Genomic DNA, 24614 nt, shown 5'->3' on the forward strand with positions numbered 1-24614 from the left:
TCAGGCTACGGTAGGGCGAGTCGTTCACGACCGGGGCGAGCAAGCGCTTGCCAGCGTAGGGGCGCGTCCATACCCATGTGTACCCCGTTGTACCATGTCAGGTATTCAGGTCCATTGGCGGTGCATGTGAGATGAGATACCAATGGGTACGTGCAGCCGTGACCCGGGTGGGACGTTGACCATCGCGAGGATGTAGCAGGATGTAGCAGCCACAGCGGAGTTTCAATACTAGGACATTCCAAACGGGATTTGGTCGAGCGCCTTTGAACGATGTTGGTGCTCTGCAGCGTATCGGTTATTCCCTCGCACTCACAGGCATGCACTCTGAAGTCAGCAGGTACCCGCGATCTTATACGGTTGCTCTTTCCCCAACTGCTACACCCCAGAGCTCTGAATTTGAACCTTCCGTGCAACTTTTGGGCGAACCGGCACTAAGGCTGGGGGGCCACTGTCCGAGTCTCGCTCCCTACGTGCATTCTGCTGGCGCCACCTTCGAATCAGGACTTGAAGAGCTCATTCGAGATATTCTTGTTTACAAGGCTTGTGGACAGTCATCGGGTCAAGGATCAGGAAGATATGGCGTTGAATGGACCTCTATCATAGTGGCGCTGGCAAGGCTAGTACTACCAGATGCTACTGTACGGTGAGTTGATAAGTTTTCACCTTGACCGGTGCCTATCCTGCCCAGCAAGCAGTCATCGTCCATTTTCGCCTCGGAATCAATCCACACATTAACTCCGTCTCCCAGCTGATCCTGATCACCGCTGATTTTCTAGATTCAACCTCCCAAATTTTGGCCATAAACGTCTCGTCTTGTGTTTTGACAGTCCGAAAACGGCGACTCCTGACCCGGTGAACTACCCTGAATCAGAGAACGAGGTGACTATATCAGCATCACAACTTGTTAGTATTTCCGTGCCCACCGGAGCATTTTCAGCTAGTACGTGCTCTAAACCGACAAGGGTTCCTGCAATTAATTGCGCCCATGAACGGAGCTAACCAAGAATTTTATATCCCCAGGTGCCGAAATGTTGAACCTACATCCGACTCGTCAAGGTACACTACCGGAACCAATCTGGTATGATTATGTCATGTATGATGAGTTGGACGGCAATGGTGGACGGTTCGAAAACTCTTTGCCGACCTTGTTTGGTGACCGCAAATGCCAACAGCTCAGTTTGATACCTAATGACAGCCACTCCCTTGCATCCGACCCACTGCAGGAACAGCCTGACAGCCATGACGACGGTGATACCGAAGAGTCATATGCTACTCGAAGCCTGCTGGATAATGCGGACAGCAACTGTACTCGTAAGCACGTGTCCCCGAGTTCTCCAAATCCCAGATTGTTGACTTCAAGCCTTGTGTTGTAGAAAGAGAGGCTGAGCTATCTCCACATTCCTCGGACACCGCATCCCTCAGCACATGTCCGTTCCAGAGCCCTTCGTCCCTGATAATACTCGTATGTGCTGTCGATGAAGATACGATCATTCCTGCGCTGGCAGCTGCCATGGAGCATAACTCTACTGTGCTTCACTGCGAGGGCGTCATTGTGACCGGCATCGCGTATTCCACAGCAAATGAAACATGCCGTATCTTTGTTGGATGGGAGGATGACTCCGGGAGCCGGCACATAAGGGTAAGCCTTTTGTACAGGATAGATCCTCTGTCGACCCTGCATATGCTCACTACTATCGGTGATGATACCAGGTCCGCCTACCAGTTACTGAAGGCGTCGACTTAGAGACAGCCACGGAGGGTTTCGACCTGCGCTCACACCACCATATCTCTGCCTTCATGAGATTCGTATCACAGGTCTGCCGTTATGGCGGACAGATTGCGTCCAGCCTGCCCGTCACTGATCTGCCTCACACGGACAAGATAAAGTCGTCCTCCCTGCGTTCAAACCATTGCGGTGATCGACTTTATACCAAGGTCACAACATGGGCTGCCCAAGTGCGGCCCTCAGACCTGTTAGTATTTTTTTTTTTTCATTTCCGTCATTTTATCCTGATTACGACCACGGGCTTGCGTTAATCAGCCAGGAGCCCAGCAAGTGTGGACACGATATCACATCCATGCAGATCATGCACCAGCGACATCAACAGCCCGATTCCACAGGAATGCCTGCCGCAGGGCTGGTCATGACGTGGCCATCGAACCCGAATCAATGGTCAGTGCCAGAGCTGTCGTTGCTAGTTGTCACACCTCGTTTATACACTACCTATGCAGGATACTCGAAGCGAATCTGGGCGACGTGTTTGATCTCCAATATCCTGGTATCGCCGAGTGGTCATACGATCACCATGTTTACACAATGGGGATGCTTCGAAATTGCCAAAGTCACAAGGATTTTGCCAACGTCCTCGACACGTTTTATGACATATTTTACGGGCTTCCAAGATATGCAGAGGTACGCCGAGCCAAGTACCACTTACGCTTCTGAGTCAATAGATGTGCATACTGATTGTGCATCTTTGTATCTACAGGCATCCCCAAGGTCTTCCCTTCCGGCGAGCAACGGCACATCATCTACACTACCGTCATCCCACTTTGAACATCGCTCTGGAGCTTCCACTTTGGCAATACAAGTTTGCGGAGTAGTGGAGGCAATGCGCTTGACAGAGTGCTCTCTGGTGCCTGATACCTACAAGCCCTGGCGGATGGCTGCGTCCTGGCTCTGGTTCTCGGAGCTACGCCTAACTACTCCCGGTAGCATGGACCCGGGTTTGATCGTGTACTGGTGAGTTGAGCGCTTCAGAATGATCTAACGTCAAATGATCGACCCTTGGCCGCGTTCATCACCAGTGATACGCTCACCGTGGAGTATCCACGCTGTACAGAGTATGATGAGATCCTTCAAACCCCAGCAGACTTCGACCCGCAAGACGAGGATCTACGTATCATCCCGCACGACTCTGAAAGCACTCTCCGACTCATGTCAACTCATCGCACACGTACCTCCGCTGACAAGGCAGCCATGGGATCTGACCACCCGACTGGGCAATGGACTCTTGCTGAACTGATAGAGATGCGGCATCCCTTCAACCACGTTGAGCACGCACTCGACATAACGTATACCAAGATCTTGGACGGCGATCGTCTTCTCGACTTGTGGAATGCTGCAGACATCCGGACGGCAAGGTCAATCTCGACCGAGAAGATGAAAAGCCGCCTGCTGCGCTATCCCCTTAGTGGCCCGATCGATGACGCGGTTGTTGTGGTGCTAGGTCACTTCGGCGATGAGCTGTGCAGCGCCATAGGCCACCCAGCGGCTCAGGTTGTACTAGGCACGCTTCCATTCGTCGAGCCGTGGAACATATCGCTTCAAGGAGATTCCGACTCGGAGTCACCCCCTCTCCCCGCCCACTCCGACATCCCACATGCTGATCACCTCGAATCGACACCCCTCTGTCTACCAGTCTTGCTCAGCGCGTACCAAACCGCTGGCGTATCCCTGGACAATGCGACACGAAATCGGCTGCGTCTGGCTTCTGTTGGTGCCGTACGGTTCCTCGCTGTACTTGGCGTGACGGATTTTCCTGTTTATGGCTTGTCGATCTGCGGCCCGTATGGGATTCCGTCCGTAACGTGGTACTCATCCGAAGACAAGGTACGTATCATTCACGCGGCTACAGACGTTCCTACATTGACGTTTTCTTCGCCCTACAGGCATGCTATACCGTCGACCGGAACACGGCGCGCCGAAGATTCGACCTCACGGAGAAGCACGGCGTCCTGCGCTACCTCGCCTTCCTGGCAAGGATGCGAGAGCATGCCCAAGAGCTTCACAGACGGTTCGAGGAAGCCAAGCTCAGCTTCTTCCAGCGCATGCAAACGCCAGAAGGTTTGGCGTCCGTGCGATGGACCGCGCGATCACAGATGGACGATCGCAAGCTGTGGATCCAAGGAGATTAGCAGGATGATTGGAGCGGGTGAGAGACGTGGAAGAAGCGATCCAGGACAAACTCGTCTGCTGCGGTAGCTCAGACTCGGCGGTGATTATACATGCGTTGGTACTTACCATACACGGGCTCGTCGGAGGCGGCAGAGAGCGTGAGTGGACATATGGACTCGGTGGTCTACACCAGCTTCGTTTAAAGTGATGTGCGGAGGACACGGGGCGATTACACAAACGACAAAACCATGGAATTGATGTCCCTCTATGACTTGACCATTAATCCGATAGCGTGAGCCTAGAAAAACAACGAATAAGAACCACCGCGGTGTCGAGACGGAGGCCAGCGTCCCAGTAATGGGCGCCTACGAAGAGATGAGATTAGCGTTTAGACGCGCATTGACGCTTTAGCATTATCGCTGGAATTCGCCTGGCTCAACTTTATCGCGCATCCAGTCATTCCGAGGGATGCTCGCTCGGTGCGATCTCTCACTCCTCTCTCACTTACCACCATCTCAGACAGCATCATGTCGACTGCAGGCACCCAGATCCCCCAAGACGCGGACACCGCATCCCAGACAACTCTCATCCCACACAACCAGCAGCCGCTTGTGATCCGCTCCTACCCCTCTCAATCCCAGCTCGAAAAGTCCATCCAACATGCTGCTGCCGCCCAGGAGAAGTGGGCGCGCCTCCCTCTTAGCCAGAGGATCGCGATCGGCCGCGGATTCATGGTTCGTACCGCTTGCTCCGAGTACCTGTATGGCTTTCATGCTGATCCGCGCGCCTCTGCAGGAGGAGTTTGGCAGCATGCGCGACGAGATCCCGCTCGAACTCACGCTACAGATGGGCCGGTACGTACTTTAGAGCACTCGTTACGCGGCGCGCGCTGCTGACGCGCCCCTCTCAGGCCCGTTTCACAAATCCCAGGAGAGGTCCGCGGGATGCTCGACCGCGCCGACTACATGCTCAATATCGCAGAGTCCTCCCTCGCGGACGTATCGCTCACCAACACGGACAAGCCCGGTTTCCGTCGCTACATCAAACGCGTCCCGCTCGGCGTCGTCCTCGTCGTCGCGCCCTGGAAGTGCGTCCCCCCGCTCGCCTTCCCGAAGGGTTCTTCGCTGATCCTTCCCCGCACGCAGCTACCCCTTCCTCGTCATGATCAACTCCGTCCTCCCTGCGCTCATCGCGGGCAACTCGGTCATCATCAAGCCGTCCCCGCAGACACCCCTCGCCGCTGAACGTTTCGCGAGCGCGTTCCACAAGGCGGGCGTGCCCCGGGACGTGCTGCAGGTCATCCATCTCAGCCCAGAGCTTACGTCTGCGGCGGTGAAACACCCACTCGTCGACTTTGTATCGTTCACGGGAAGCGTCGCAGGTGGCCGTGCGGTAGACATCGCCGCCGCGGAGGCGTCCGGTTTCAAGGGTGTTGGCCTGGAGGTGTGTTTGCACTGGTCATCAGACAGATCGATAGCAGACTGACGGCGAGTAGCTCGGAGGCAAGGACCCTGCATACGTCAGGGCGGATGCGAACCTCGACTACACTGTGGGCGAGCTTGTAGATGGTGAGTCCTGCATGTGCGTCAGCAACTCGCGCAGACAGCTAAACATCCCCTCAGGTGCGATGTTCAACTCTGGCCAGAGTTGCTGTGCGGTCGAGGTTCGTCTTTTCCGGGCCTACGCGTTTATCCGCGCTGAACATCCTGGCTACAGCGTATCTACGTACACGAGTCGATCTTCGACGATTTCGTCGCCAGGTTTGCCGAGATTACCAAGGTTGGCGCAGTCGCGTGCTCGTTCTAACGCTGCGTGTCGTTGACGCCGTGGCACAGAAATACAAGCTTGGAGATCCCACAGAGCCGGAGACGAACCTCGGCCCGGTCGTCAGCGTCGCCAGCGCAGAGCGTATCCGCAAGCAGGTCTCATCGGCGAGTAAGTGACTACCAGCACTTGAGTGCGAGATTGGTAGTGACATTCCGCTCGTAGTTGAGGCGGGCGCGAAAGCACTGATCCCCGAAGACCTTTTCACCGTCGCAAAAGCGTAAGTACGCCGCACCGCATACTCTATCCTCTAGACTTACGGTCGGCATTGCAGCGGAACTGCCTACGTCGCGCCTCAAGTGCTCGTCGACGTGAACCACAGTACGTCCCGCCACCCTCTCCCGCGTTCCCCATATTCACGCCCTCCCTAGCCATGGACGTCATGATGGTACGCTATTTCCCCGCCCCAATCGCCCACCCGCCTACTCATCCTCCTCCCCCGGCAGGAAGAGACCTTCGGCCCTGTCGTCGGCATCCAGAAAGTTAACTCGGACGATGAGGCGCTCGCGCTCATGAACGACTCGCCCTACGGTCTCACCGCCTCGGTGTGGACAGACGCCGACGCGAACGCCGACTCGCAAGAGGCTTTCCTGCGCCTCGCGGACGAGCTGCAGGCGGGCACCGTGTTTCTGAACCGCTGCGACTTCCTCGACCCTGCGCTTGCGTGGACGGGCGTCAAGAACAGCGGGCGGGGGATCAGTCTGAGCAAGTTCGGTGAGTCGCTGCGTGCGAGGTCTCTTTATTGGCAGGGCGTTGACGATGGGGTATACAGGGTATGACCAGCTGACACGGGCGAAATCGGTGCACATGAAGATCAAGATTTAAGAAGTTGCAGCGGCAGAGATGGAAAGCAGGTAAAGCAGTTGTATTGCTAGACGGCCGGGGAAGTGCCACACTGTAGACTGTGGTACGTCCCGCCCGCCTTCCGCGCCACCTCCCTAACTTCTAACTCGCACTACCACAGAACATGTAACCACGAACAAATCATTAGCAGCCCGTGTGCGTCTTATCTAGAGGAAGGTCTGATTGCAACGGTTCGAGAGGAATGCGCCGGTGTTCTTGACGATCGCGCGCTCGACGATGCCCAGCACGAGCTGCACAGACGTCTCGGGTGTGATCGGCACGCTGTCCCAGTGCGGTGCGTACGTCTTGAAGCTCGCGACTATCGCCTGGAAGCCCACGAGTTCCTCCGTCGTCGCTGTCGCTGTCCCTCGCGGCGGCCTTCCTCACCACCTCAAAAAAGCAAGGAGCGACTCATGCGGCGTCTCAGCGGTGTTCACCAGTCCGGGGTTGATCGTGGCTGATGGCGAGGAACGTGGAGTCCTCGGGGCGTAGCTCCGACACGTACTTTGCGACGGCGAGGTTGAGTGCGGCCTTGGACACATAGTACGGCGCGTTTGCGGTGAAAGCCGTGCTGAGCGTGACATCCGTGGCGACGATGCCCGCCGAGAGCAGGATGATCTTCTTGGCACTGCCTGTGCGCAGGCGCGGGAGGAACATGTTTGTGGTGTGCATGACACCAACCATATTTGTCCAGAACTGTGTGGGCGTTAAGGTGTCCATCAGGAAAATCTGCCACTCTGAACCAGATGCAACTTGATGTAATGCAGACCATTCTGTAAGATCAAATAGTCAGTTAGTTCTCAGAATTTTAGTCCCTTCCTAATTGATAGATTAAATGGACAGAAAAGCAAGGATAGTTGAGATTATATGGGGTCATGGCACTTGGCACTTGCTCACAGCATGCGGTAGATGCAAGAAACCTGTAATGACCCAGTACAAGGTCGTTACGGGCATCGTACACCCACTGGCCCAGTGCCATAAGCACTGGGCAAAGATAAGATAACAATGTATTAAATAGACGTGTACGGTGTGCGGGTATTCGGAGCCTGCGCGCCTGGTGTGGGCAGCCTTTCTAAACTGCCCCACCATCCTACGAGTATGCCGAGCCTCAATAGAGCCCAGACCAGAGTATTTGCAGGAAGGGGGCGACAGATTGCGCCCCCCATACGTGAGTTTTACACTTTTTTACTCTCACCGTGATATTCGCCCGATTTGGGGCTCGACATATCCCACATCACCACTGAACTCTAACCTTAAACTGCCTAATATTGCCCAATAAAGCAACAATGTCGGACCAGTTGCAGAACCCCAACACCAAAGGGCATCAGACGCGCCCTTCTTCCCCTCACCACAACCCCCTAGACCGTGCCACGTCAGGTGTGGTACCCCCTCAACAAACATCAAGAGTACGTGCCACCATGGCTGGTCCGTCAACCTCGATGGTGCCTCCCCGCGATACATCGCGAGGCAGGACGATGACCACCAGTGGTTGTCAAGGAAACTCTCCGACCGCCAAACCAGGTGCGAGCAATCCGCCTGGTGCACGTCCTGGCAGTCGGCAGTTGCTGTTCTTGATAACAGTCCCACTCTCAGGGCTGTAGGCGACAACTGGCAGCAAATCCATGACACTTGCTTGTTGCAAACTCAACCACCGGGGACTAATGCGCCCCGGTCTCCAACACATGAGCGACTGGGTTCAACTGGCCCGAGATCATGGTTGCACAGTCGCGTGGCTCAGACGGGGCCATCGCAGGAAGGCCGACTATCGAGGCCTCCCAGCCGCACCACACAAGCAGTGACGGGCACGTCCTTCAGACCTGAGGACATGCAGCGGCTACGTGACGCCATGCGCGATTCTCGGCACAGGTACAAGGAACTTCAGCGACAGGTTCGCAAAGCTGAAGAGGAGTCCAACTCCAACATCAACAATGCGTTGGTAGCACTGGGCCTCGACAATATCTTTGAGGACGACAAAGACTACAAGGACCAGCACACCCTGCAGCCGAATACCCCAGCTGCTGCAATAACAGGATCAGCCCAAATGGTGGCTGGTGACAACAACAGCAAAGAACTGCTGATGGAACAAACTACCATCGACACGCACCTCAGTGACTGGCACTCCGACCAGTCAGCTGAAGCGCAGCAAGCAGAAGCTGTGCTAGTCAGTTTGCAAGACCGGATTGATGCAGGTCGTGAGCAGCGGCTTCGCAATGCTGGGCTATTACCCCCAGAGGACGTTTCACAAGCACCGCAGAATAAGGCTGCACACGGGTCCGGATCATTTCACGGATATACCCGCCAATACCCGTGCCATGACCCACGGATACAGGTTGTACGGGTGCGGGTCATCCGCGTGTGAGGATCCCAGAGGATCGAGGTCTGGATTCTCAGAATATAAAACCCGCAGTCGGATCCGTGAAATATGTAGTAGCACGGGCGACAAAAAAAAGGTCCTGGGTACATCGAGCAATCAATCGTATACATTTGACACTGATAGACGTCGGAATACATGATATAGAACACTTTATTCTACTCGTAGTCAGAGAATATTGCACCAGAGTCAGAGTCGTCATCATTAGTCGGCGGGTCGCTGGAGTCATACACTGTCTGAAGGTCTGGCATGTCTCCATCATCATCTGACTCCACCACCACCTCCAATACCTCACCCTTGACAGCCCGAGCGTAGCGAGATGGTGCAGCGGCGTCCCCAGTCTTGGCAATACTTGTGGCAGATGGTTTGGCGGTGGCGTTGCAGGCGCTGAGGCTCGCATGAGACTGAGCAGCGGTGTTGCCGGGGGTGATGCTCGCTGCAGACAGCGTGGTCATGTCGCCATGCGTGTGCTTGTCAGCAAGTGAGATGCTGCCTAGCCATGCTGCAAGAGCGCGGCCTGCATGGACAAAGGACGGCCCGACGAGCACATGGCTCGAAGTGCGCAAGAGAGGCGACGGCGCGCGGGCATTGCGAGCTGCTTCGGTGGTCTCGATATTCACGTCAAAGACACCCTAAGAAGTCCCGCAGAGGTTAATACCCGCGCGACAGCAGCAACGTGTGATGTACTTACCTGGGGCATGTTGACGCGCAGCCATCCTGAGAGCTCGCGCAGCTCATCGTCCGCGCGCTCAAGCGGATGAAGCTCCATCGCGGTTTGAACGAGGTGTGCCGCAAAGTGGTAGAAGTCGTCCTCAGTGAGGTTGTACTTGCCATGCGTGAAGGCACCGTAAGTGCTGAAGAGATCGTGCAGGGTGTTGTACTGCTCGTCGGAGCCCTCGCATTGGGTGATGAATGGACCACGGAGGAGACTCATCTATGCATCGACGCGCTCGGGCGTGACACTAGTGAGCTCGTCCGTGGGTAGCAGCACCTGGCAAATCTAACGTTACTTTTGATCGCAGCAGGAGGTGTGAAGATGAGAGTCGACTCACGGTCTGCGCATACGTCGGGCCGTACACAAGGAGCACGACGGCCGGCATGGGCTTGTCTTCGATCAGAGACCGCACATAGGCGGTGTCAGCACGTAGGTAGATGTCGGCGCCGAGCTCCATGGGTAGACGAGGAAATAAAGCAGGAAGAATGTTTGCGGCGGTTCTCGAGGTTGTTGGGGTGGACTGGGAGGGGCTCTGCGGACGTAGAAAGGTCGTCGGCACTGGTATTTATATGTTGTCTTGCAGCGGTAGGTGGTACGGTCTGGTACAGCGCGATGTTGGGTGCTTCGGTCGTCGGGAACAAACCCGGGGGACTGCTCAAATTCTGCTGACTTCAGCCATCTGCTACATTGCTTGCAAGATCACCACATGTAGGGCATGCACTCGAGATAAGGAGCTCACCAGAATTCTTTCCAAGCCAATGGAAAGAGAAGGGAGAGCAAAAAATGCACGAGGTTAGCAGGGGGTCATTGTCTGTGATGCGTGAGGCGCCAGTACCTTGCTCGTGCTGATGGCTGTGCAGGATAGTAGGATGATGCACCCGGCGGGGACCCACGTTGTGCAGGCGTGTTGCCTTCCGTGCGGCCAAGCTTGAGTATCGTATGCTAAGACTGGTAGGTCGTCGTAGAGGTAACGCGTCAGCGTAGGAGGTGCGCAGCTACCTCCTTCCCGTTGTTGAACTTCGGCGTGGGTAGGAAGGTGTCAAACTCTAACCTTAAGTGGGCGCTTGCCACGAGTCCCCTACTCTCCCCCTTCGCAAACTCGCTTTGCTACGTCCCTGCTGCTCGAAAACGCGATGAACGCTACCCCTGGGACATGTAATACCCACACAGGCTTCCGCAGTGCATATCTCCGGGTAATTTCACCTGCTGCGTGATCATTTAGACCGGTACTAATACTCGCACACCTCTGCAGCAAGCCAGCCATGCAGCAGATCGACTCATTCCTGCCCTCGCACCCGGGCACCACTGTCCTTATCGACAGCCTCAGGTGATGAGTGAGACCGATGCTCAGGTGTTCATCTGCATGACTGATGCATCCAAACAGACTGAAACCTGCCTCTGGAGTGAGAGAGGAATGCAAATGAACGCGGGCCACTGAGAGGAGCGCGGTGGGAGACGTACCAGAGCAAAAGCAAGCCTTTTATACCTTCTGTGGCAGTGGTTACGATTGATGAGGAACGAAGAAATCGTTTCTTATGGGGTGAGCTTCCTGCCAACTTGCGTGACGCCAATCCGACCCCGTGGGAAAAAATTACTTACCCATCATTAGCTTTCTGATAGGTGCCACATACAAAATTTTGTAATGGCCACAGGGTTAGGGTTGGATTCCAATAGCACAGCTTAGGGTTAGCCTTAGCTCAGTTCTAATCACAATTCTTACCACATGTAAAGCCTCTCCCTGGGCGCTTGTGTAACCCTAGGCTGCACAGCACATGTGGCGCTCACTGCCCACTATGCCTACAGGCTATGTCCCTCAACACATGATTACGATTGATGAGGAACGAAGAAATCGTTTCTTATGGGGTGACCTTCCTGCCAACTTGCATGTCGGAAAGTCGACCCCGTGGGAAAAAATTACTTACCCATCATTAGCTTTCTGATAGGCGCCACATACAAAATTTTGTAATGTTTGCAGGGTTAGGGTTGGATTCCAATAGCACAGCTTAGGGTTAGCCTTAGATTGGTTCTAATCACAATTCTTACCACATGTAAAGCCTCTCCCCTGGGCGCTTGTGTAACCCTAGGTTGCACAGCACATCCGCTCACTGCACACTATGCCTATAGGCTATGCACTGTATCAAAACAGACCCTTAACACATGATATAGTGTAGTTCAAGTACTATACCCCTAGTTTCCTTTTAGAGCAGTGATCTGGTAGTAGTATTTGGATGCCACATGCCACTAAGAGAGGCTAGTCAGCTATCAGTTGAGGTATTATGTACTAAAACAAAGGGTCATATATGTTTTTGTGTGTCATAAGTGATTGATCTGAAAACTATTGTATGCATTCTGGCTTGCAAAAATGGTAAAAATGAAGTATGTCTTGGATTTAGAGTGCAATTTGGAACAGATGGAAACCAAGATAGCACCATGGTGTGCAGCTTGTGAAGAGCTTTGGTATGATGTATAATAGTGCTATATTGATGAGAACTAGCGAAATAGTAAAGGAAATATCATCATTGGAGGGCTGAAAATAAGGTATTTCCCTGATTGATAGGCTAATTTGAATCATTTCAAGACTGTAATAGTGCCATCCTATAGAGCTTGTAAAGGGCTTTCTGATGATATACAATATGTGCTATATGGATGAGAACTGGTGAAGCAGTGAGGGAAATACCACTCAAAAGCGGCTGCTTTTCAAAAAATCTTTTTAAGTACCACGGGCGCTAGTAGATCGCGCTGGCACAGCGCGATCTACTAGCGCCCGTCGGACTTCACCAAATCACGCTTTGGGCGCCTATTTGACCGACCAGATCAGGCTTTACAGAGCCTTCTTTCATTAACATTGTTTGGCCATTTCTGCACTATATAATGCAGAAAACCCTTGAAAACCATCTCCATTGTATAGAGCTCAGCCAGCAGATTCCAATGGTACATAAATCACCATTTATTGGTAATCTGGGTACCTCATAAAACACGATCCCGTGTATTTTTGTATAACTCTATTGCAACTTGTTGATTATCTGCTGTGAAAGTCAAGCATTGACTAAATTGATGACTTCATATTGGAATATGATTTTACACATTAGAATACACACATTAGAAAAGAGACAATGTGAATAGCATCACAGTTGGCAGAATTGTGGGCTCAACACCTGTTTTAGTCTTCTGGTTTGCAGGAGGTCTTGAATTTTGAACACTACAGAGATCAGATAAAAACTTGTGAGTGTCACCATCAGGTAGAGCTCTTAAATAGCTTTCTGATGCTATATAACACATGTATATTTGCCAAAGGAATAGCAGAGGAATCCACCCATCTGTGCTTTTGTAGCCCATTTATCAATGATACTAGTCAAATTGGAGCGGAGATTGAATTCTGCCACCCGGCATACGCCTGGGTCGGATTTTCGACCCAGGCGTATGCCGTGCGGCACAGTCACGTGACTCTACTGTGACCTGTTTGGCTCTGAGCATCTTTGTTTGGCAACCTCACACAATGTTCACCAAATCCAACAAATGTGGGATCACCCGAAAGCTATGGATCAGGAGAATATAATGGGGTTGTTTGTATATTGTTGTGAGCACATATGAGGGAACTACGGGCCAAATAGACCCCTATAAGTGACAATTGGTCACAATATGTCACTAATGGGGGATTGAAGTGGGTCTAGATCAATGAATTCCTAAGCAACATATGAAGTGTTATATACTGTCAGATTCAGAAAATTGAGCTCCACACAATGGTGCTATTGGTGTGTTAACAGGTTGCCATTTGGAGGCATCAATTGGAGTACAAAGCAATAAATAGATTTCTAGGTTCTGATAATGCAGATTGTATGCACACTATATAGTGTTCATGCTCATTCTATCATATGCCTGGTCTTACCATCACATCCCAACACACTTTCATTCCATAGCACAGAAGATAGTGGGACCAATGCATCAAATGAACTGTTTGGCAGATCAACACCTGTGTATTGCATATAATGCATAGTCATACCACCATTAGATCCACATTGAAAGTAGCTTTCTGAAGATAGACGTTGATCCCATGTTATGGTACAAAATGAGCTAACAGTACACATACTGTATTGCAGTTGGGCTCCCTTCACAACTTTCTCAATAATCTGGTGCCTACTGGTCCATATTTCACAAACTGTATATCACCAGAAAGCTATGGATGGGGAGAATTCATCTGTGCACACAAGATTCTATCAATGCCACAATTAGCAATAAGTGCTCAATGGCACAGACCTGATGGCATCATTGCCTCACCCACAAGTATTATATACCACCAGATTCAGTTTTTCAATCTCTATTCAATGATGTTGCTGATATATTTGTTAATTGATCCTACAAGGTAGAACAGCCATCATTATTGCAGTAGTATGGCTTGGAAGCCTTCAGAAAGCCACACCTTCCTCCACCTCATCAATCGGATCTGCCAGTCATGGCCCTCTCCACCCAAGTTCTGTGCCTCCTTCCGGGGCCCGCTGGCAGTTGTGCTCGCAATATGGCCGTTCGTCGCAGTGCCATCGTCCGAAGAGCGTCAGTCCGACGAGCGGGGTGCATCAGCCTTTCCTACATCACTTCACGATGCCCGCAACCCCACAGCGTCCGAAGCGTCTCCGCAAGACGGCAAACAACTAGGGATCACCACGGGTCACCCCCGGGTTTTTTTTCTTCGACCCGCACCCGTACCCGTTGAACCCGCACCCGTAAACCCGTGGGTGACGGCGGGTAACGGGTTTGGTGCCGAGTCATGCGGGTCGGGCGCTACCCGCACCCGTCACGGGTTCTGGGCCGGGTTCCGATGCTCTCACACAATCTCAAACAAGGACAATGGATCGCATTTTCAGGATGATACAAAACACAGACAGCACGTTACTCCGAATCCGAGTTACAGACAGTTATCAGCTGTTACGCTCCGTGCGCACCTTAGAGCAGAGCATAGGTCAACCTACAGGTTATCTGGATCTGTACCTACAGGTTCCTAGAATTTTATGACCATGACCTAGATCTGAATGTGACCTATGTCTAGGTAGATCTGTACCTACGGACCTGTACCTGAGACCTATAGGTCAACCTACCAGATGACCTGAACCTGCACATGTGCCCAGGTTGCTGATAGGTATGCACAGGTTTGCAAGCTGTATGGTTGAATTTATGTATGCAGAGATGTATCCATTAATAACAAGACAGACCATGTACTTATCACAGTGAGCAGGACACAGTAGAGCGCGCAGAGAAGCCACGGTCGGCCACGGTCACGGTCAAGTGCACGGAGATGCCGTGGTTGCGGTCACGGGCGAGTGTGCAGAGACGCCGTGGGGGGTGCAGTCGAGTATGCGGACGCCGGAGACGCCGCGGGGGCGCGGTCGAGTATGCGGAAGCCCTACGGTGGAGCACCGTCGAGTGCGGCGGTGCGCAGAGGCGCAGTCGAGTGTGCAGAGGCGCGGTCGAGCGCACACTGTACTTCTTGCGGACATATGCCCGAGGCTGTGGAGTATGTAGCCCGAGCTTAATTACTAACACTAGTAGTCGCGTGCGCCGGGACACAGCGTGCGAGTCCGGTGGGATGCGCTTGAGTGCGCAAGGCAAACGTATGGGAGCACGCGACGCACGTACACGTGCTTAAGTGCATGCGAACGTTTGCCTTGCACGAGGACGTGATAACCTCGGAGCTCAAGGAAGCGCAGCACAGGCAGGAGGGAGCCTGGAGGAAGCACGGCACGGGCAGAAGAGGGTGACAAAGGCGGCAAGAGCACAACTCGGATAGAGTGAGCGTGGCAGGGAGAGTGTGCAATGCGGGCGGAGGAAGTGCAACACGAGCGGAGCGGAGAAGCGCGACGCGGGCCGCAGGCAGAGAGGCGCAACACGGGCGGAGGGTGCACGATGCGGGCTGCAGGCAGAGAGGCGCGACGCGGGATGAGGGAGCACAACATGGGCGGAGGGAGCACGACATGGGCAGGAGGACGTTAGCTGCACACAGGTCAATTCGAGACGGAAACTACATTGGTAGTACAACACATGAGACTCCAGGACATATCTCTACTCTAGCTCGATCACTTCCACCTGGCGGCCACCCTTGCCGTGCGTGGACGAACCGGACTTATGCATACCTTTACCGGCGGGCGCTGACGCCTTGCCCTTGCCCTTCTCCGTGGCGGTCGCTTTGCCCTTGCCCTTCTCCACAGTGGTCGCCTTGCGCGCGTCAGCAGGAACAGGGTCCTGCGGACCAGCCGACCCCGAGGCAGTCGCGGAGGGCTCAGAGGTGGGCTCCTTCTTGCGGCTGATGGATTTAAGCTTCGCAATGGCGTCACCTTCGGGGACGAGCTCAGGGATGTTCGCCCATGAACCCAGCAGCGTGCTCGCGCGGATGGACTCGTCGGTAAGGCTATGGCGGTACTTGGATACGGTGAGTCCGCCACGCGAGAATGCCCGCTCGGCATCGGTTGAAGCGGCTAGTATAGACAATAGTCAGCGGTGTATACGGATGGCGTCGGCAGGTGCAATGAAAGGAGGCGTACCTGGGATGGATAGGAAGTCCAATGCCATGCGCGCGAGGGCTTGTCGCTCGACAGCGCGCGGCGAGTCGGTGGCCGATGCAGACGCAAGCACAATCTCCCAGTGCGCCAGCGGGTCATCCACACTCGAGGAAGGGGGTTCCTCGAGGTACGCTTCGAACGCGTCGATGTTCGCCCCCGCGCGCCCTGCCCTGGAGATTGAGGCAAAGATCCTCTGTCCACCGCTTGTAGAGGGCGCGGATGCCTGCCAAATTTTTCAGTAAAAAGGTCCAGAAGGTGAGCTCAAGACATACCTGGTTGCTCGCAGACGATGTGCTGTCCACAGAGCCCTGTGCGCTTCGTCGACCAGCCGGACGAGGTGCGGGAGGATGCGCAGCCGGCTTGGGCTTGTAGTACGTCTGCCACTCATCCCGCGCGATCTTGACCGCCTCGTTCACCCACTCTGTAGGCCATTCGCGAAGGTGGAAATACTCGCGCTTGTAGCGGGGGTTTAGGACTACAAATAGGTGCTTAGTGAGCGTATGTAACGATGCAAAAGGTGAACTCTACGCACTCATGGCGATACGGTATATCACGCTGTCGTCCGTGTATGAGTAGTACTTGTCCAAGATGGCGCGCCCGCGCTTTGCCGCCGCGCGCACCGCCGGCGCAAGCTGCGTGTCCTTGTCGACGTCGTTGACGTGGTCAGTCAGGAGGTCGATGTACGGGATTACTTCGTGGACCAAAGCGTGTCCGCTCTTGGAGATCTCGTTCGTCGCGTAAAGGAACGGCTACAAACAAAGAGGTTAGTATATGATCTGTGCGCCCCACAGGAGACTGCATACCTCCAACAGGTCGTATAGTTGCTTCACAATCTCCCACTCATCGTCCGTGAGGGCGAAGCGGCGGAGCCGGACACCCTGTGGCTTGTTGAAAGCCATCAGGTCGCAGAGATGTCTGAGGACCTCTCGCATGTCGAGTGCGCGCTTGAGAACCTCCGTCATCGTGTTCCAGCGTGTTCGTACTGGGCGCACGAGCACCGAACAAGGAAGCTCGGCTTCTGCTGCGAGGCGTGCGAGCTCGGCGCGGACCGTCGGGCTATGCCAGACCTTCTTGGAGAGCTCGGTGATCTATGTGGGTATGAGCAACAGCTAGCGGAAGACAGTGACCCACATACCTTCTTGAGAGCCATATGGCCGTCGCGTACCTTCTGCGGGGTGATCTCGGAGTTCTCATTCTCATCCTCGTATTTGTCGATGACAGCCTCGTCGGCAGCGTCGCGGGCTTCATCGGGCTCCCGGGCATCCTCTTCTTCATCGTCCTCAGCCTCGGGCTCGTCCTCCGCGAAGTCGCGATCGTCCTCAAGGGCGACAAGCTCCGCGTCCTCACCCTGTGCATCGGAGGCGGCTCCCTGGCTACGGCGTCGACGACGATCAGTGTCGAATTGCGAGAGAATGGCCTGGAATCATAAACGCGCATTAGCAAGCTATTTATGTCATGATTCAGGTGCCCTACCTTCACGACCAAGTTCAGAATATGAGCGAGGCATCGAACGCGAACCTTGCCGCCCCGAATCGATGGGATAATCGCCTGGAGCTTCGTCATCATGGTGCTGTTGTTCTCCGCGTTGTCGCAGGTCACGGCAAGGACCTTCTTCTCGATGCCGTACTCGACGAGGCATTCCGCCATCTTCTCTGCGAGGTATGCTCCTGTGTGCGCGCTGTCGAGGCTGACGTGTTCGTCGAGCATCAGTATGGTATCGCAGCTCGGCAGGACACAGGAAGAGGAACGTACCAAATGAAGTCGAGTATAATATGACGGACTCGGCCGTCGAGAACCCAGTGTGCCGTGATACCGAGGAATGAGATGACGTTTGGCGACGTCCATCCATCGACACAAAGATGGATCTTCCCGCCGAGTGCCTGGTAAGTCCCCGAGTTAGCATGCAGTCCTTCAGCCTCTGGAGAAAACGTACCAGAAGATATATAATGACCCGGGCGCGAGCGTCGACGTGAAGGAGACGAATGTCGCGGGAGATGGTCCACCGGGAAGGGATGTCGACCTTGTCGTAAAGCATGTGCAGGATCTCGCATAGCTCTGGGTCCTCGATGAGACGGAAAGGGCGGTGCCGACGCGCGCACCACATCGCGAGAAGGAAACGCAGGCGTGCGGGAGAGTACGTGACGCCCTGCGCATACGCCGATATGAGCTCCGCTTCCGGGACGTCAGCGGGATCACACGCTGATACGTGTCTGATGAGGTTGCCCGTGGAATCTTCATAGTCCGAGCGGTTGACGTGCTCCGAGGGATAGCTGCGGAGGCGTTAGCACTGACTTATGCGGGATGGGGGTTAATGACCTACCGTTTACAAACAAAACGGTGCATGTAGGCCACTGTTCCATCGGGTTTCGTGACGCGCAGCAGCTTGGGCTTCTGGAAATGGTCGTAGCATGAGGCCCACCAAATACCGACGAGAGCCTCTGGTGTACAAGAAGTGGTCAGTAAGGCTCGAGCACAGATGAAGAAATCGAGCGTGGACGAACCGAGTGTTTGCTCAGGAGTGTGCTCGGCCCACCGAACTAGGAAGGGGGCACGCTTGCCGCTGGCTTTGAGAGAGCCCGAGCTCCCCGCAGAACCCACGGGCTGCTTAGTGCGCTTTGCGAGACTGGCCAAGCCGCCCTCCTCGTCGTCGGACGGCGTCTCGGTGTCGCTGTCGTGGTCCGGAAGGGGTTCTTCAGGATCGTCCTCGGATTCGCAGGGTGGGGAGACCTGGGGCTTGGGGCGCTTGGTCGGCGGTCGGACAGCTCGTGCCGAGGAGGGAGCGGCGGAGGCTACGGGTGCGTCGCTCCCAGCCGACTCGGTCTCTGCGCGAGGGCGTTTGGTAGATATGGACGGCGTCGTCTCTGCCATGATGAATGAGTGGAGGCGTTGGCACAATAGAACGACATTCTGCTCACCTTATATAGCCCGGATGCACAGTGACCGAGTCGTCACCCATCTGCGCTGGCAGTAAGTCACTCCCTGCGTAAATTTCGCCTCTGAGTAATGGCCTATGACGTCCACATGGGACCCTTATCATACCTGTTTCGTTTGTCGATGCTGTGGGCCGGTGTCCGATGAGGTGACGGCCGTCTTGGTGCCTTGAATCGCACTGGCCTCAGTCAGCACAAAAGATAACCGCTGAGGCCAAGAAATGCTTACCAGGGCGTATCATACGCCACTCCAGCACGAGGATATGCCTCGATGTGCCTCCTGCGCGCTCAGATCACAGTTTTCGGGCTCGACATCACTGCCCCGAGGCAGGTCATATGCTGCAAAGGCGTCGTATCTACGGCCCGCGGACGAGAGAGGACCGTTGATCGAGAAAATCCAGGTGTACGATGATAGGAAAAAAAGAGGAGCAGGGTGTAATGCGACACACGAGGCAGGTGAGAGGAGAGGACGAGCGGAGAGCATGAGGAGGGAGATTTGTGGGCGCCATGAGCGCCAATTTGGACAGTTCACCTCTCACGAAGAAGCCCGCGTACTCGACCCCACGCACAGACCGTCTCCCACGACGATCCCGCCGAGTACGTCGTAATGCTACTGTCCATCCTCTGCTACCTGCCGCTACTCTGGCTGTGTCTACGGCGTCCTCTGCTGCAATCAGGCACCTCCCATCTACTCACCTCCTGGCATGTGTTCCGTGGCTGTGCAGTCCCCGCGCGCGCTATCGCCTTGAGGTAAACACGTTCAAAAAATCCCCTGCCAGAGCTGACTGTCTTGTTCTCAGTCGAAGAACTGGACTCAGATAACGAACGTCAATCATTTGTAAATGCTGCGCGTGATATGCACGAGGGAGTGGAGCCAGCAGACCGCCATCAAGTTGACCGACGACGACATGAAGCGCCCAGGAGTCCTGAGGGCTGCAATCTTGTCAGATATACTGCTCGAAGCTCTCGCGATGTTCAACCTCTCGACACCCCCCGCACACAAACCCGTCGCAACCCTCCATGACCGCTCGCGTTATTCTGAACGCCCTCGCGGTGTTACACGGCCTCGACAGCGCGACTGGCGACCCCTGGACCAGCCCTCAGTCATGCCAAGCCGACATCTTCCTCCGCATCGACGCGGTCGCCGCGCGAGCCCACGAGATGAGCCCCTGGCTCGTCTTGATCGTCTCGGATGCACAAACGACCAACAACACACTCACTGTAAGTATATTCCTACACCCAGAAGGGTGCGCCGCGTACTGATCAGACTGCTGGTATGTTTACAGCTTCTCATACCCACGCGGACGCCGTTCCAGCTTCCGCTCGCAACCTATGACGAGTGGATTGCGCTCATTCAAAGTTTGGACATGTCGGACTGCCGCATCGCTGATTACCAGCAGGAGACGCTGCTCAAGATCGCCCTTGCGTATCGCGTGTTCGCCTCGGGAGCCCACCCTGCCGTGTATTTGGACGACTTCGACATCCTCGCACGGCGTCTCGTCTCCGCTGCGAAGGTCCTCGGGAGATTCGATCGCGCCGATGCGACGCTTCGGGAGGCTGTTGACTATCTGGAGCTCCATCTACCTGAGGTGAGTACTGACCATTACCTATTCCGTACCAAGCGAACACCGAGTGTGCGAGTCTCCTGCACACCGCGGGGTGCGTGTGCTGGCGGTTGGGCGTGGCATGCACATCGCGCTCATCATCAGGCGCACGCGTCCTTGTCCGCGGCCGTCCGATGATGTTCGAACACGCTCTGATACTCATGTGCCCATGCAGGACATCTTCACCGACATGAACATCCCGTCGATCGACTTCGATGCCTTAGATGTGGTTCAGCCGGTCCATGCCGGCGTCGAAGAGGTGATGTCACCGGCTGGGGACGTCCGCTCTGCCGAGGACCGCTCAGATGACGAGATGTCTGACATTGCTAGTTCCTGCCCTAGTTTGAAGACTTATCATTCCGGTTCTGACTGTGATTGATCTCGCTACACTCAGTGCTCGCCCGACTGAATACCTACTACCTATGGTCGTTGTCCTGTACTTACATATGTTTGTGTCGACTGCCTGGGGGCCCGGGGGCCCGCCTTGCCTTTCTATGCCCGCTATCATGTACCTATGCTTGGATTCCCTGCTGTATCCCATCACTATGTGTTATATTATGCCTTTATGCCATGTTTATGTTGTGTGAGCACATGTAAGGGCCTTATCTGGCGCTCTGGAAGCCACAGGTCGACAGGTATTATCATGCCACTGTGACCTGGGTGCACCGAGTCGGGACCTGTGATCTATGCAGGTGATCTACTGTAGATCGTGAAGTCGGGGATGTCTGACATAGATCTGTGCCTGATCTGTGTGGTAGGTACCTGGACCTACATAACCTGGACCTACATGATCTATTGTAGATCAAATCCAGGTCAACCTACATAGGACCTGGACCTATGCTCTGCTCTACTCCATTCCGACCTCCGAACTCCGACCTTCCTAATCCGGTAACTCCGAGCCTACAAGCTCCGGAACTCCGGACTTCGGACTTCGTTTGATCTTGCTTGCTCGACAAGTCCCCTTGGACTTCGTCCCTCACCATCCTCTTCATCCTCTTCTCTGTTCTGCTCCGATCATCTTGGACCTTGTTCCGCTTAGTCAGCGCGGAACTCCGGCTTAGTCAGCCCCGAACTCCGGTCAAGTCCGACCCTCTGTTCCTTCGGAAATTAAGGACAACTGCAGGAGGTCTCAGAGCGTTGCTAATAGCTTCGCTGAAGTCCTTCCCCTCCGTGCCACACCTCCGTCCGGACTCCGTCCGAACTCCGGACCCTTCCGGACCCTGGAACTCCGAACTCCGGACCTACCGTGTGGCACGTCCCTAACATCAGCGACGGGACACTAGAGTCGGTATTATACCCCCCTGCCGTAGTACCCATCTCCGCGACCGAGTCCGGGTCCGAGTCTGTGCTCACAGCTTCGTGAACCTCGCGCGCGCGCACCGTATCCGGGTCCGAATCAGCGCCTGCGCTTGCAGCACGGCGACCATCGCGCGCGCGCTGCTCTGATCGCCAGGTGCTAGAGGCCTACAATCTTAGAGAATCAGCCATATACCGGTGTACACGAGATGAATATAATACAATACCTGATACTCCGTGCGGGCCCAGTCGGCGACAAGCTCGGGTTGCCGCTCGCCCGTCAGGCCCTCTCTTGCAGCAACCTCGCGGATGTGGTTGAGAAAGTGAGGCCAGTCTCGCTTGCGTTCCCCGCGGGCGTCTTCGATGCTGAAGAAGATGAGAGCACGCGCGAGTCCTCGGAGCGCCGCGCGTTGGCGGTCAGTTGTTGACGCCGGGAACATGCCCTGGCCAGTGGGGTGGTTTATCACTTCCAGCCAGCCCTCCCATCGTTCGCGCGACGCCGCAAGGTCCGCGTAATCGTTTGGAAGAGTGAACTGCAAGTGTAATTAGTAGAGGGCATCGCGAAGGGAACTACACACTCACAGTGACTCCCGTAGTATCGTCCTCCACGCGCGCGATCACCGAGGTGAACGAGCCGCGCCCAGCATGACTCGTCCAAGAGTCAACGAGGAGGCGGAGTGTCGGATCAGGAGTGGCGGCGGTCGGCATCGCGGCTGTCGTTGCGCACGGGAATGGCGTACAGAACTCAAAGACGGGGCTCTGAGAGAAGAGCGGGGCGATGGAAACATGGGCCTCCCTGGTCCTTATATCTGCAGGGCGGCACAGCTGCTGGACAATGTGTTAGTGCCTCGTCTTATCTGCTGCAAATCAGCAGAATATGGTATAGTGTAGCACGGTCGAGGAAGACACAGTCAAGCAATCAGAACATTGTAGCACAAGACACATTACATGAGCGGCGCGCGGCGCGAGGCAGATCGATCAGGCTATGGACGGGATAACATCGCAGTACTCGACCGAGGACGTGTTGACGACGACGTCACTCGTTCTCCTTGACCTCCGGGAGCTGGGCGGCCTGGAACATCTCCGTTGTGTCGACGAGACCGTGTTAGATAAGATAGATAGATAGATAGATAAATTCGTGGGCTTATAGTGGCGCTCAGGCCGTTTACGGCCTATGTGGCCACTACCCGATACTACGCGAAGGCTACGAGCGACGGATCTACACTAACACCTCCTGCCCATTGAAGGGAGGAGCGCGGGGTACAACCTGGCCTCTGGTGCGTCATAGATAACTATGTCCGCCCTGCCTCTTGGTCTTGGGAGGTCCAGGAATGCACGCCGCCAGTTGCCCCGGCGGCGGCCAAAACTCCCCCCGGATCCCGGGATTGGCCGGGATCCACCAGTGCCCGGAGGTGTGCTACAGTACGAACAATGAGGCACAAGAGGACCGGTAGGGTGGGGAAGTGTCTGCGTAGTCGGAGTCGGGCCGCGGTGGGTCCTTCGTATCAGGTGGTGAGGAACTTGAGTGTGAGGTCGGAGTGGCTTGATGGAAGGGCGAGACTTGGACAGGAGAGGGTGGCGTGTCCCAAAAACACGAACCTATCGGGTGTCACAGAGTGAGCCCGAAGCCGGATGGCTGGTGAGAAAAGCAGACAAATAACAGAAAATAGAAAGAGACGAAGCGAAAGAGGAGTGCATGTAAACGGAGCGAGGCATAATCATAGAGAGAAAAGGAGGGCATAGGGGAGATAGAAAGGGGGTGAGAACAGGAATCCTCGAAGATGAGTACTCAGCTAGACTTGATGGGTGTATACTGCGCAAAGCGGCCGGTGGCATCGACAAACTCGAGCAGGGACGAGCGGCACTTCGGGTCCCCTAATAGGTGCTTGAGGGTGAGCGGCTTCTTGCCCAGGGAGCGACGCAGTGCATGACGGGGTTGATCGAAGCGCCGGCAGGCGCGGAGATAGTGGTCGACCGTTTCCGGGACCTGACAGGACGGGCACAGCGGCGACGAGACGACCCGTGTGCGGGCCAGGAAAGCGTTGAGACCGACATGATTTGTGCGGAGTTGCGTGAGGATGCTACAATGCTTGCGTGGGAGTTGCCGGTAAGTTTTGAGGACTTGTCGGCCCGGAGGGATGTCGGAGATGTCTTTCTTGAAACGCTTGCCCTGGGGCGAGGAGTGCCATCGTTGTGTCCAAATCTCCGTAGTCCACGTCTTGTACCGTGCCTTCAGAGCTGACTGACTGTGGGGGAGATCCCGCAGGAAGGTCAGTGACGGCGGGAGTTCAGTCGAATCACCTTGTGCTGCTGCCTTCGCCTCCTCGTCTGCCCACTCATTTCCTTCGATTCCCCGATGCCCGGGAACCCAGACTACGCGCAACCGCAGGGTGCGGCGCTTGCGCTTGAGGCGCTGGAAGTGCTCGTTGAACTTCTCGACAAGTTGCTGACCGGGGCGAGCCCGACGGGCGGGCGTGGCCTTGATAGCTGGCTTGTTGTCGAGGAGGATATTGGCGCGGGTGATGCGCGGTTCAGAGCCGATGATGTCGAGTGCGAGGATCATGCCGGCCAGCTCTCCTTCATAC

The 24614-nt window shown here is 55.0% G+C and overlaps 9 protein-coding genes across 9 annotated transcripts; 4 read left to right on the forward strand and 5 right to left on the reverse strand.

The window, feature by feature from the left end:
- Window positions 1-1510: 1510 nt before the first annotated feature.
- TRAVEDRAFT_53264 (uncharacterized protein) lies at window positions 1511-3918 on the forward strand (the record flags this gene model as incomplete). The annotated part of the gene is made up of 7 exons (XM_008046179.1): window positions 1511-1639; window positions 1711-1973; window positions 2042-2173; window positions 2233-2413; window positions 2490-2743; window positions 2809-3613; window positions 3673-3918. 7 exons carry the CDS (start codon window positions 1511-1513, stop codon window positions 3916-3918), a joined length of 2010 nt encoding a protein of 669 aa, XP_008044370.1.
- Window positions 3919-4425: 507 nt separating this feature from the next.
- Window positions 4426-6742, forward strand: TRAVEDRAFT_75105 (NAD-aldehyde dehydrogenase; the record flags this gene model as incomplete). The annotated part of the gene is made up of 14 exons (XM_008046180.1): window positions 4426-4632; window positions 4694-4752; window positions 4809-4985; window positions 5044-5341; window positions 5394-5466; window positions 5521-5561; window positions 5615-5677; window positions 5734-5833; window positions 5888-5942; window positions 5997-6043; window positions 6094-6110; window positions 6169-6436; window positions 6495-6629; window positions 6687-6742. 13 exons carry the CDS (start codon window positions 4426-4428, stop codon window positions 6545-6547), a joined length of 1458 nt encoding a protein of 485 aa, XP_008044371.1. The 3' UTR covers window positions 6548-6629; window positions 6687-6742.
- TRAVEDRAFT_92102 (uncharacterized protein) lies at window positions 6733-7252 on the reverse strand (the record flags this gene model as incomplete). Its single annotated transcript, XM_008046181.2, has 2 exons — window positions 6733-6947; window positions 7003-7252. Coding segments are annotated over 2 exons (465 nt in total), but the record flags the coding sequence as incomplete, so codon positions are not given.
- Window positions 7253-8411: 1159 nt separating this feature from the next.
- On the forward strand, window positions 8412-8924 carry TRAVEDRAFT_53267 (uncharacterized protein; the record flags this gene model as incomplete). Its single annotated transcript, XM_008046182.1, has 1 exon — window positions 8412-8924. The coding sequence occupies one exon, from the start codon at window positions 8412-8414 to the stop codon at window positions 8922-8924; it is 513 nt and encodes a 170-aa protein (XP_008044373.1).
- Window positions 8925-9094: 170 nt separating this feature from the next.
- Window positions 9095-10108, reverse strand: TRAVEDRAFT_53268 (uncharacterized protein; the record flags this gene model as incomplete). The annotated part of the gene is made up of 3 exons (XM_008046183.1): window positions 9095-9568; window positions 9628-9870; window positions 9989-10108. The coding sequence occupies 3 exons, from the start codon at window positions 10106-10108 to the stop codon at window positions 9095-9097; spliced, it is 837 nt and encodes a 278-aa protein (XP_008044374.1).
- A 5594-nt stretch (window positions 10109-15702) lies between these two features.
- Window positions 15703-16675, reverse strand: TRAVEDRAFT_135357 (uncharacterized protein; the record flags this gene model as incomplete). The annotated part of the gene is made up of 3 exons (XM_008046184.1): window positions 15703-16115; window positions 16182-16392; window positions 16502-16675. Coding segments are annotated over 3 exons (798 nt in total), but the record flags the coding sequence as incomplete, so codon positions are not given.
- A 3474-nt stretch (window positions 16676-20149) lies between these two features.
- On the forward strand, window positions 20150-21112 carry TRAVEDRAFT_53270 (uncharacterized protein; the record flags this gene model as incomplete). The annotated part of the gene is made up of 3 exons (XM_008046185.1): window positions 20150-20350; window positions 20416-20718; window positions 20909-21112. The coding sequence occupies 3 exons, from the start codon at window positions 20150-20152 to the stop codon at window positions 21110-21112; spliced, it is 708 nt and encodes a 235-aa protein (XP_008044376.1).
- A 404-nt stretch (window positions 21113-21516) lies between these two features.
- Window positions 21517-22737, reverse strand: TRAVEDRAFT_53271 (uncharacterized protein; the record flags this gene model as incomplete). Its single annotated transcript, XM_008046186.1, has 4 exons — window positions 21517-21525; window positions 21979-22197; window positions 22257-22562; window positions 22612-22737. The coding sequence occupies 4 exons, from the start codon at window positions 22735-22737 to the stop codon at window positions 21517-21519; spliced, it is 660 nt and encodes a 219-aa protein (XP_008044377.1).
- A 1108-nt stretch (window positions 22738-23845) lies between these two features.
- TRAVEDRAFT_83733 (uncharacterized protein) lies at window positions 23846-24106 on the reverse strand (the record flags this gene model as incomplete). Its single annotated transcript, XM_008046187.1, has 1 exon — window positions 23846-24106. A coding segment is annotated over one exon (261 nt), but the record flags the coding sequence as incomplete, so codon positions are not given.
- Between the last annotated feature and the right edge of the window lie 508 nt (window positions 24107-24614).

The sequence above is a fragment of the Trametes versicolor genome, assembly GCF_000271585.1.
Source record: "Trametes versicolor FP-101664 SS1 unplaced genomic scaffold TRAVEscaffold_13, whole genome shotgun sequence".
Taxonomy (NCBI): Eukaryota; Fungi; Basidiomycota; class Agaricomycetes; order Polyporales; family Polyporaceae; genus Trametes; species Trametes versicolor.